The sequence below is a fragment of the Carassius auratus genome, unplaced genomic scaffold (genome assembly GCF_003368295.1).
Source record: "Carassius auratus strain Wakin unplaced genomic scaffold, ASM336829v1 scaf_tig00005214, whole genome shotgun sequence".
In the NCBI taxonomy this organism is placed as follows: Eukaryota; Metazoa; Chordata; class Actinopteri; order Cypriniformes; family Cyprinidae; genus Carassius; species Carassius auratus.
The window spans coordinates 1,218,449-1,230,000 of record NW_020523638.1 but is presented as its reverse complement, the minus strand read 5'-3'; the positions used below and the strand labels follow the sequence as shown (position 1 = coordinate 1,230,000).

The window sequence follows — 11,552 nt, the reverse complement described above, 5'->3', positions numbered from 1 at the left end:
AACAACAGAGATGATATGACGCAAATGGATTAGTCACCCATGTCAAACAATGGAAATATTCATGCCGAATAGAAACTAACCTCCAGTGACCACTTTACTATTAATATTCAGGTTAAGACAATTATAGAACTGAATCAATGCCAAGTTTTCAACCTTATAAAACCTTAACCAATATCTTTCAACCTTGAACTTTTTGAGCAGATTGAACAAGCAAATCCACATGATTTAAAACGAGGAATGCAGAGCAATGATTTCCTGCCAGGGCTCATGCGTACCCCAGGGGGTACTGAAGGTTGTTAAACCTATGAAACATAAATTTTGACATTTTGGATTCTTTTATAAATAAATTTGACATTTGGTCTTTCTCAGAAAAAAGTTTCTAGAGTTTGTAGACTCAAACATATGTTTGAGCCAACTTTATTTTAAATGCAACTTCCAAAAAAATGTATCTTTGATTATTAATCTGTATCATTTACATGTACACATTTCAAACGCAGTGTTTTTTGTATTTACCGCACTACTTTTTCCATGTTTTTCTAACATTTCACAATTGTCTCACATGACACGGTTTTCTAAAAATTGCTGCGCTCAAGTTAAAAGTAGTTCAAGTCATGAAAACTGTTGAACAGTTTTAGCTTATTAATTGATATTACTGGTTTAGTGTATTAACTCTTTGCAGATTAGAAGACCAAAAACACTAAATGCACGCTGCAGATCAAGTATGGACTTACTGCCAACAGACACTCAAACATATTGCTGTGAGCATAAATTCTGTACCAGTTCTAGACAGGTGGAGCTGGGGGAGGTGGAGGTTTTCAGAGAAACTGCACTGCAGGAACAGCTTACAACGAACGCTGAACCAGACTATTTAAATACTAAGCAAGCAATCTCATTGGCCGGTCAGCTTGTGCCATGTAGTAAACGATGTTGCAGTTTTATGACTGAAATAGGTATTTAAACTTTTTAAAACATCTGTAGACCCTGCTTTTAAGCGATCTGCACAAATGAACTGCTAAAATTCTTGACATGCCTTTGCACATTATTAATTGTTTTGGTTGTTTTCATTTAAAGTGAAACAGGAATAATAATACTAAAAATGTCCACTTTTGTTAAATCAATGATTATTGTATCTTGTATAGGATCAACACAATTCTAGTTTTGCGTTAATTAAAGGCTATTTGAGCCTTGCTGAGGGGGTGGATAAGACAAAAAAGCGGTTGGCAAATACATGTGTTGCGGATTAGATTTAGTTTCCAAATCACCCACTCAGATGAAATGTTTTTGGCAATGTGGTAGGTATTTGGTGTCCAAACAGTTGGATGTACTGGAGCAGTGCATCTGGGTGCTGAGTTACTGAGATCCTGCTACTGTTCAAGTTCTTCCTGGAGTGGACCCATCTTGCTCTCCTCACCCTGTGATGGTGGGTACAAGATGTGCACCTGACATTCAGAGTTCGTTCTATTATGTAGAGATCCCAAGAGATCCACTTTCCTGCAATATTTTTTTTTTTTTTTTAAAGCGGGTAAAATAAAAAATAAATTAATTAAAATTGCTGATGTAACCCTACCCAGTAAAAAACCTAAAGATTGAACCCTACAAAATGTTTAATTTTGAATATGCAATATACATATGTCATAGCACATGTATTAATTTCTTAATGTATAATTTCTTGTAGACTCACTGGCAGGCATCTTTAAGGCAGCAGGAATCGAAGATGTGCAATATTACCGGTTCTGGGATGCAGAATCCAATGGAGTGTGTGTGGAAAACATGGTGCGTGACTTGGAGAATGCTCCAGAACAATGTCTGGTGGTCCTGTTTGCTTCAGGCCACCGTCCCACCGGTGCTGAACTTTCTCAGGAGGACTGGAAACGCGTGGCTGAGGTCATGGTGGTATGCTTTCACAATGAAACACAAAATCAAGCTTAGAAACTCTTTCCCGATTGAGTCAGAAAGTTCAATAAGATTCATCATCAGTTGTGTAAGGCTAGTTAGACCCTTCAGGGTAAGATTAAATTTACTTTAGCTTCACTAAACGTCTCGCCATGGGAATGAGAGACATTCTGAAGGTTTTAAACACTTTCTTTCACATTTTCCTATCCATAATTCATAGTCTCTATGCACTTTTGTTAAAACAAGTAAACAAATAGTTATGGTTAATAAATGCTATCATATGTATGCAACAGGGCTAAAGGCACACCTTAAGGCAGATAAAGTGCATGACTGAAGAAAAACTAATATTTTATTATATGATATGAATGTAAAATTGTTAAGTATAATGACTTCATCATAAATATTGTCATTTATAATTAATGTGATTAATAGAAAACTCACAGCATATATGGATGTTGTTGTTTTTGTTTTGTTTTTTTGTTTTTCGGAAAGTGTTTGTAAGTTTTTGTGCCATCTAATGGTTTAAAGGAGAATAAAATCAAAATTGCCTATGAGCTTGGTGTGCTTTTAGACCCGTTGAACCCTAATACTAGACTGACCATTAATGGATTTGATCTCATCATGATTAGTTTATATATAGCATAGTTCAAGCTTTTATCACTAATAGCCATAGAGTGGATGAGTAGCATTTGACATATAATGGTTCCTTGAATGAAGCCCCTTTTAAGTAAAAGTCAGTCTTTCAATCCCATTCTGTCTCTTTCTCTCGATTAGAAGCGCCAGTTATTTCCATTCTTCTTGATGTCTGCCCAAGGCTTGTGCAGTGGTTCTCTTGAACAAGACGCCTGGCCTGTTCGTCACTGCGTGTCTTTGGGGCTTGAACTTCTCTGCGCTCAGTCTTTTTCTTACAACTTTGGCCTTTATGGTGTGTTTACCAACTGGGATATAGTTTAGAAATGACTCCAAAAACATGTCTAAAAGTAATTTACTCATGAGTAAATCATATTTGGCTGCTAGAATTATATTGGATATTCACATTGACAGGCGAGAGAGTGGGGCATCTTCTCTGCGTGTTAAAGCAGAACCTGCTGGCTGTACAATCTCAAGCTGAGAAAATCGTTCAGACGCTTTGGTCCTGTCCCCCGATGGAAGGGGCCAGGGTGGTTGCCACCGTATTAAGTAATCCTGCTCATCTAGTTGACTGGTGAGACTTATTCCCTACATTCATGCTTTTTTGACATGATTAAAATGTTCTGACGTTGGTATGTTCTTTGCATTTCACCTCTGTTCTAGCTTGTTGCTAGTTCAGCATTGTGTACACTACAGGGGGTGAAGAAATATTAAAATTTTTTGCTTTGCATTCTGAAATGAAGACAGACAGTTTGTTTTATCCAGCTGCATTTACTCAGTGCAAGTAAAAGATATCACCAACATAAAAAAATATATATATATATATATATATATATATATATATATATATATATATATATATATATATATATATAAAGTAATAATAATAAAAAAATTGAATACATACAAACCCGATTCCAAAAATGTTGGGACACTGTACAAATTGTGAATAAAAACAGATTGCAGTGATGTGGAAGTTTCAAATTTCAATATTTTATTCAGAATATAACATAGATGACATATAAAATGTTTAAACTGAGAAAATTGATCATTTTAAGGAAAAAATAAGTTGATTTTAAATTTCATGGCATCAACACATCTCAAAAAAGTTGGGACAAGGCCATGTTTACCACAGTGTGGCATCCCCTCTTCTTTTTATAACAGTCTGCAAACGTCTGGGGACTGAGGAGACAAGTTGCTCAAGTTTAGGAATAGGAATGTTGTCCCATTCTTGTCTAATACAGGCTTCTAGTTGCTCAACTGTCTTAGGTCTTCTTTTGCACATCTTCCCCCTTATGATGCACCAAATGTTTTCTTTGGGTGAAAGATCTGGACTGCAGGCTGGCCATTTCAGTCCCTGGATCCTTCTTCTGAGCAGCCATGATGTTGTAATTGATGCATTATATGGTCTGGCGTTGTCATGTTGGAAAATGCAAGGTCTTCCCTGAAAGAGACGATGTCTGGATGGGAGCATATGTTGGTTTAGAAATTTGATATACCTTTCAGCATTGATGTTGCCTTTCCACATGTGTAAGCTTCCCATGCCACACGCACTCATGCAACCCCATACCATCAGAGATGCAGGCTTCTGAACTGAGCGCTGATAACAACTTGGGTTGTCCTTGTCATTTGGCATGTCATTTCAAAATGTCTCACTTTCAACACGTTCAACATGTGATATGTTATCTATATTCTATTGTGAGCTTATGAGATTTGTAAGTTTATGAGATTTGTAATTTATTCCATTACTTTTTTACTAACAATTTGTATAGTGTCCCAACATTATTTTTTGGAACCAGGTTTGTAAATAAAACAATCAATGAATTGGAAAAAGGATATCAACCCCTTGTTTCAGTTTTTTGTTGAACCACTTTTTGCTTTATTTACATCTTTCAAGTCTATTAGGATAAGTCTCTGTCTCTACTAACTTTGCACATCTAGACTTTGCTATATCTCCCTGTACTTTTCTTTGCAGAACTGCTCCTGCTTGCTACCCTCCCATACAAGCCACATTTGTGGAGAATTTCTGATATTGTGGTCACGTACACACACTGACCACTCTTTGTTCAGAGTTGCTGTAGGCCTTGTGGTCACCTCTCTGACCAGTTCTCTCCTGACATTTTCATCCAGTTCGGAGTGACATCTTGATCCAGGAAGGGTCTGTGTCGAACCATATAATTTCCACTTCTTTAATAATAAACTTCACAGTAAACACCTCAATTGATCTGATTGAGCTCAATCGGAATGAAATTTTGATCGGCTTGAAGGGGGTGGTTTATTCCTCTTCTAATACAGTTGAGAGTGCATGTCATGAATGAATTAAGTCCGACTGAACCAAAAGTTGTGAATGTAAACATAGACAATGTTAGGAAGGGGGTGATTCTTTATTATTATGTTGGTGTTATATCTTTTACTTGGCAGTTATAAGTTGTGCTGAGTAAATACAGCTGGATAAAACAAAAACTGTCTGCATTTCAGGCTGTGAAGCAACAAAATGTGATTATTTTAAAGGTGGGTGATTATTTTCTTTAGCCACTGTATATTGTTGGCTCTAAAATTACTTATATTCTTTTATTTATTTGCAGCATTGTGTATTGCCATAAACCTTTTAACTTGAGAATTTTATTTATTAATTTGAAGAAACTCATTACCTAACATATACAGTACAGTAGTGACCTCAGAAAGTGTTTGGATGCTTAAGTCACACATACTGTGCATGAATAACAGTACATACAAAGTATGAAACCAAGTGACATGTGCAACAAACATCTGCATGGTAGAAATAAACTTCCATATGAATGGCATTCAATTATAGTACATGCAATATATCAAACTATGCAGAAATATATTCCAGAATATAACTGGAATTTTCTAACTATTTTGCTGTCATTTTTATCAAGCTGATGTGAAGGTGATTTTTAGTAGATGTATGCAGTATGGCTTCTTTTATTTTCTCTTCCATTTGGTTTGGGATTTTGTCACATAATGCAAAGACATTCATACACTGTAAGTGTGGCTTAAGTATACAAACATGTTTCACATGTATGTGGCCATGAATAAACAGCCTTTAAAATCCTACTCTTTAGTATAAGAAAATCTGATTGTCACAGCCTCTTTACATCAAATATGCCAGAACAGATTAGTTTGTTCTTGATCATGAGCTTTTCGTTTGCTTTAGGAAATCGGTTACTTTGCAAATTAAGAACATCTCGATCTGAACATTACACTTGTGATTATGATTCTGAGATGAACAAATGCCCAAGGCTTTCTTTTCTTCACGCATAAACTGTGCTGAAATTAAAAACTGCTCTTTTTATTATTCAGCAAATGACTCTGAAGGTTTTTTTTTTTTTCAGGCAGGAGAGTGTGAAGGCCATCGCTGAACGATGCATGCTAATCCGAGAGCGTTTGCGTGAGAGACTGAGGCTTCTGGGTGGTCCGTGGCATTGGGATCACATAATAAAACCTGGAGGGCTTTATTGCTGTTTTGGACTCAATAGTGAGTGATAAATTGTATATAATACATGGATATGGTTATTATAATGGAACTTTCTTCCATATTTTTGAGCTAGCAGTCCAGCGAAACTGTGCTAACATTACAATGGGGAGCTCAATACAACATTATACATTTAAATACATAATTGAAAGATGTTAATAATCAGTTTCATGTTCTCTATCAGCTCAACAGGTTGAGTTCCTGGTTCAGAAGAAACATATCTACTTGTTACCCAATGGGTGTCTGAATGTTAGTGCCATTAACAGCCGTAACCTGGACTATGTTGCTGAATCTATACATCAAGCCTTAAGTTCTAAACTCTGATCTCACTTCACACTGAAACTGCTACAAAACCCCAAATTTAATCAAGGAAACTTTTAACTTTCTTTGGCTTAACTTTTACCAAAGGCTGTAATGTAGACAGACCTGCAGTCAACATTGCTGGTTTCCTATTTGTTATTTTATTTGTTGTGATATATCTATATGACAGTTTTCGATAGGGCCGAAAGAAGTAACTCATAAGAAATAAAAGTACATCTGTATATCAACTGCAGTGTGATGAACACTTATCAATCAACATTCTCACATTTCTCTCATACAACACTCAGAAGATTATTCTTTACCATATTGACACATCAGTATTCAAAACATTATTTCTTAAGTGAAAGTAAACAGTTGAGAAAAAAATTGGATGTGTATTATATTCGATGCGTTCATCGTCTCTTAAAGTGACCACGTCTAATTTAGCTACTGCTTTAATGTTTATCCAAGAAAATGAAAGAAAGGAAATCACTCTTGACTGAATTACATTGTAGTTTTATCAAGAATTAATGCTTAGTCAAACCAACAATTATTCAGACACCAGATATAATTTCTGATGTGTGTATATATATATATATATATATATATATATATATATATATATATATATATATATATATATATATATATATATATATATATATATATATATATATATATTGGGTGCAGGACACCATAACTAATTTATTTAAAGTGAGTATAGCAAAATAAAGCGAGCTGTGGCATATTATACCCAAAACATTATTCACACAGTGGACTATTAGTAAACTATATACATAAAAATAATAATAATAATAATAATATTGGGACCAAAAATTATTTAGACACTTTGACCTGACCATGTTTAGATTACGTGTTTTTTTTTTTTTTTTTCACTATTACTAATCCAACCTTTTCACACCACAGACCGAACATAATGAATCTTTGCTTGGTAATTGGTCAACAAACTATTGATAGTTGTGTAAATACTGTCATACTAACAGATGTCTGAAGTTTTGGTTGATTGTTATCCATTACATATCAAAGTTATCTGACATGATCAAGATGAATTTGTTCTGAAACAGTTTAACTCTGAGTTCTTGTCATCTTTTATTACCATTTTCTAAACTATAACAAATAAACTGTAATAATGTGAGAAATGTTGAAGGTGTCTGAATACAGTTTGGTTGACTGTATATTTAATTTTTACACTGAATCATGCAGTGCTATTTTACATTTAATTATTTGGGTTCTGGACCTGGACCTGTATCTACAAACTTAAAAAACTTAAACACTGTGTAAATACTAGCACAAACAAATAAACAGAACGAATATACAGATTAAACAATTTCAAACATGGCCCACTGATACAACCTGCACCGGGGCCCCACTAACACCAGCTACGAACCTGTATATGGTTATCTATGAGGGTAAAATAAGGCCTAAAAAATGTGCATACGCAGGGTTGCGGAAGTGTACATAAGACTGTAAGCATAAATTAACTTTGCATGCTCAAGAGAAGCTTTGTAAAGGTGTACATTTCAAGCATAAGAAAAAATAATTTGCAGCATTTTACCGTTTCTCGTTAGTGGAAATCATGTATTGTAAAACTGCAGCGTCATGCTAATGCAAAATAAATATGTAATAATAAATAGGACCTGCTTTCTTATTATTAATGCTTACAATTCTGGCACATTGTTTTCGCTAAAATACGGTCAAAAGTACTTCAAGCCTGTGTAAAGTATTTATTTAAGTTATTATATATTAATTGAACATGATCATTTGCCTTTTGTAGTGCCACTGGGTAATACAAGTAAATAGTCTGTTTTATTCTTGTATCATAATAAAATAAAAATGTCCAGGGTGCCTAGTGTCCAGTTCACTTGAAAAGTGTCTAGTGTCCACAGTGTTCAAATAGTTAACCATGTTATTTCCTATTATCTTCTGTAAAAAATAAAAAATAAAAAATAAAAAAATAAAAAAAACTTGCCCACAACCCAGCAAAGCTGTTTCAGAGGCTATACGCAGGTGTCAGATCGTGACAGAACAAGATGACTTCCATATTAAAAGTGACAGACAATCTATTGTGTTCTAAGACAAAATTGCATTGAAGTCAGAATTGATCAAACAATTCTACCTGGGATTAACACAGCACTTACACTTACCTCTTATGGATTTCAAAACATTTAACATTAATCAAAGGACATTACTGGGGCTACATGCTTTTGAGGTATCAGTGTGCCTTTGTGCCTTACACCCAATAGTCAGGTCTAATAGTCTTTTTCCTCGAATAGTCTTGTGCATTTGTTCAGGGCCACTGCTGGTCAGATGGTTATCCTAAGCAGAATTGTATTGTTGTGATCCCCTCCCTAAAATATTATGGAAGTAGAAAAAGTGCTGTGAGAGGAAGCAGAAGAAGGGTAAGCGCTGAGGTATCCGGGCTAGGCTGACGGCTAATCCACACAAGTCAGCTAACCTTAGCATTGTAATGGCATACCTCCGAACAACAGCAACAGCAACAGGAGCAATGCACTAAATGAACTGTACCAGCACATCAGTGAGCAGTAGACAGCCCACCATGATACTTTTCTCATCATAACTTGGGATTTCAACCATGCAGACTTAAAGAGTGTGTTTCCAAAAATAGACGAACACATTAACTTTCCAACCTGAGGTAATAACTTTTTTTTAGACTTTGTTTACACCACATAGAAAGGACCCTACAAAGCCCTCCCCCAGCCCGGTGCCTCAGACCACATCACTGTCATGCTAATGCCTGCATACAGACTGCTCATTAAAGTCACCAAACAAGTTCAAAAACAAATTCAAGTGTGGCCGGAAGGGTCGTCAGAGGTTCGAAAAGACTGTTTTGACACCACTGACTGGAATATGTTTAAGCAGGCTGCCACATACAATAACACCACAGACCTCCAAGAGTACTCGGAGACTGTCTCTGCCTTCATCAACAAGTGTACTGATGATAACAGTCACAAAGACCATCACTGTCCGAGCCAATCAAAAGCCGTGGATGACAGGGGAGGTCTACAGACTCCTGAAGATGTGGAACGATGCCTTTAGAGCTGGAGATGAGGTGGTCCTGAGAACAGCCAGGCATCAGAGAGGCTAAGAGACAGCCCATCAATTCAGCGACAGCAGAGACACTCGGAGTCTGTGGCAGGGGACACAGACCATTATGGACTACAGGCCCCCACCGCGGACCTGTGACAGCAACATTTCTCTGCTGAATGAGGTGAACGCCTTCTCCACTTGCTTTCAGGAACAAAACAGCTCCACAGAACAGAAGACTCCACCTCCTCCCGGCAACAATGTGATGACGCTGACCCCGAACAGCACGAGGAGATCCTTTAGCAAGATCAATGCATTTAAAGCTCCGGGTCCTGACAACATCCCTGGGCGTGTACTGAGAGACTGTGCAGTGGAACTCACTGATGTCTTCAAAGATATTTTCACATCTCACTTAGTCAGGCTGTTGTCCCCACATGCTTCAAAGCTACCACCATAATTCCAGTCCCGAAGAAGCCATCTCCATCCTGCTTCAATGTCTACCGTCCTGTTGCACTTACTCCCATCCCCATGAAGTGCTTTGAATGGCTAGTCATGCACCATATCAAGTCTGTCCCACCCCCTCCCTGTACACTTACACACTCTCCTTTGCAATATCGGTCCAATCTCTCAACCAATGACGCCATCATAACTGCTGTCCACACAGCACTCACACATCTAGACAAAAAAGACTCATACGTCAGAATGCTGTTCATAAACTTCAGTTCAGCATTGAACACTATCATCCCACAACAGCTCATTCACAAACTGGTCCAGCTGGGGCTCAACACTTCGCCGTGCAACTGGCTGTTGGACTTTTTGACTGGAAGACCTCAGGCAGTACGGGTCGGCAATAACACATCCAGCACCATCACACTGAACACTGGGGCCCCCCAAGGATGTGTGCTGAGCCCCCTCCTCTTCACTCTGCTGACCCATGACTGCACACCATCACACAACTCCAACCTCTTTATTAAGTATGCGGATGACACGACTGTGGTGGGTCTCATTAGCAACAAAGATGAGACAAACTATAGGAGTGAGGTGAGCCACCTAGCCGGGTGGTGCAGTGACAACAGTCTTTCTCTGAACATGGAGAAGATGAAGGAGATTGTTGATGACTTCAGGAGAGCGTACACTCAGCATGCTCCTCTAAACATCAATGGTGCGACTGTGGAGAGAGTGAGCAGTACCAAGTTCCTGGGTGTGCACATCAGGACCTCTCCTGGACTGAAAACACAGGAGCACTGGTCAAGAAATCACAGCAGCATCTCTACTTCCTCCGAAAAACTGAGAAGAGCCAGAGCCCCAGCCCCATCATGTACACCTTCAACAGAGGCACCATCGAGAGCATCCTGACCAGCTGCATCACTGTGTGGTTTGGGGACTGCAACACGTCCTGCCGAAAGACTCTACAACGCATAGTGAGAGCAGCTGAGAAGATCATTGGTGTCTCTCTCCCCTCCCTCCAGGACATTTATGGAACCCCCACTCACACGTAGAGCCCTCTGCATTGCAGGTGATCCCACCCACCCGTCATTTAGCTTCTTCAGTCTGCTGCCATCAGGGAGGAGACTGCAGAGTCTCCAGGCCAGGACCAGCAGACTGAAGGACAGCTTCATCCATCAGGAGATCAGGTAGCTGAACCTGCTCCCGAACATGCCCCCCCCCCCTTCCCTCTTCTGCCCAAGGCACCACAGAACCATGACCCCCCCCCCCCAGATCCCACATCCCTATGTCCTTCCACTCCTCCCTCCAACTAACATATGATGACATGCACCAGTCACTTTGTGCAGCATTGGTCTGCTCACTACCTCATTCAGCATATAACTGACATCATTCTACTACCTCATCAGTCAGTTTAAATAAAATAACTGCTCTTTGAGCCCTTTGTCACTTTAGTCAGACTGAATAATTTTTGCATTAAAGGGACACTAAGTAGGAATTACTCCCATCTAGTGGTGAAATTGTATTTTGCATTCAAACTAATTTTGCTCTCCAGCGCCTCGCTTTTTCAAATGCGCGTTGCATCTACGGTAGGCGATATGTACCAAAAAGCTTTGACGGGATGTCTTCTAATAGCACTTCGTCGAGTTTTCCTTCAGGTGAACAGGTGTGTTATTTCAAACAAACTGCAACATGACCATAAACAAACGAATGTTACAGTATG

General features: G+C 38.3%; 1 protein-coding gene across 1 annotated transcript in view; it reads left to right on the top strand.

The window, feature by feature from the left end:
- The window catches only part of got1l1 (glutamic-oxaloacetic transaminase 1 like 1), an 8,631-nt gene extending 1,951 nt beyond the window's left edge, over positions 1-6,680 (top strand). Inside the window, exons 3-8 of the mRNA XM_026244132.1 lie at positions 1,297-1,420; positions 1,676-1,893; positions 2,668-2,818; positions 2,938-3,097; positions 5,880-6,022; positions 6,204-6,680. Of these exons, the coding sequence (XP_026099917.1) occupies positions 1,297-1,420; positions 1,676-1,893; positions 2,668-2,818; positions 2,938-3,097; positions 5,880-6,022; positions 6,204-6,343 (936 nt within the window). The 3' untranslated portion in view covers positions 6,344-6,680. The remainder of the gene's footprint in view (positions 1-1,296; positions 1,421-1,675; positions 1,894-2,667; positions 2,819-2,937; positions 3,098-5,879; positions 6,023-6,203) is intronic.
- The last annotated feature ends 4,872 nt before the right edge of the window (positions 6,681-11,552 follow it).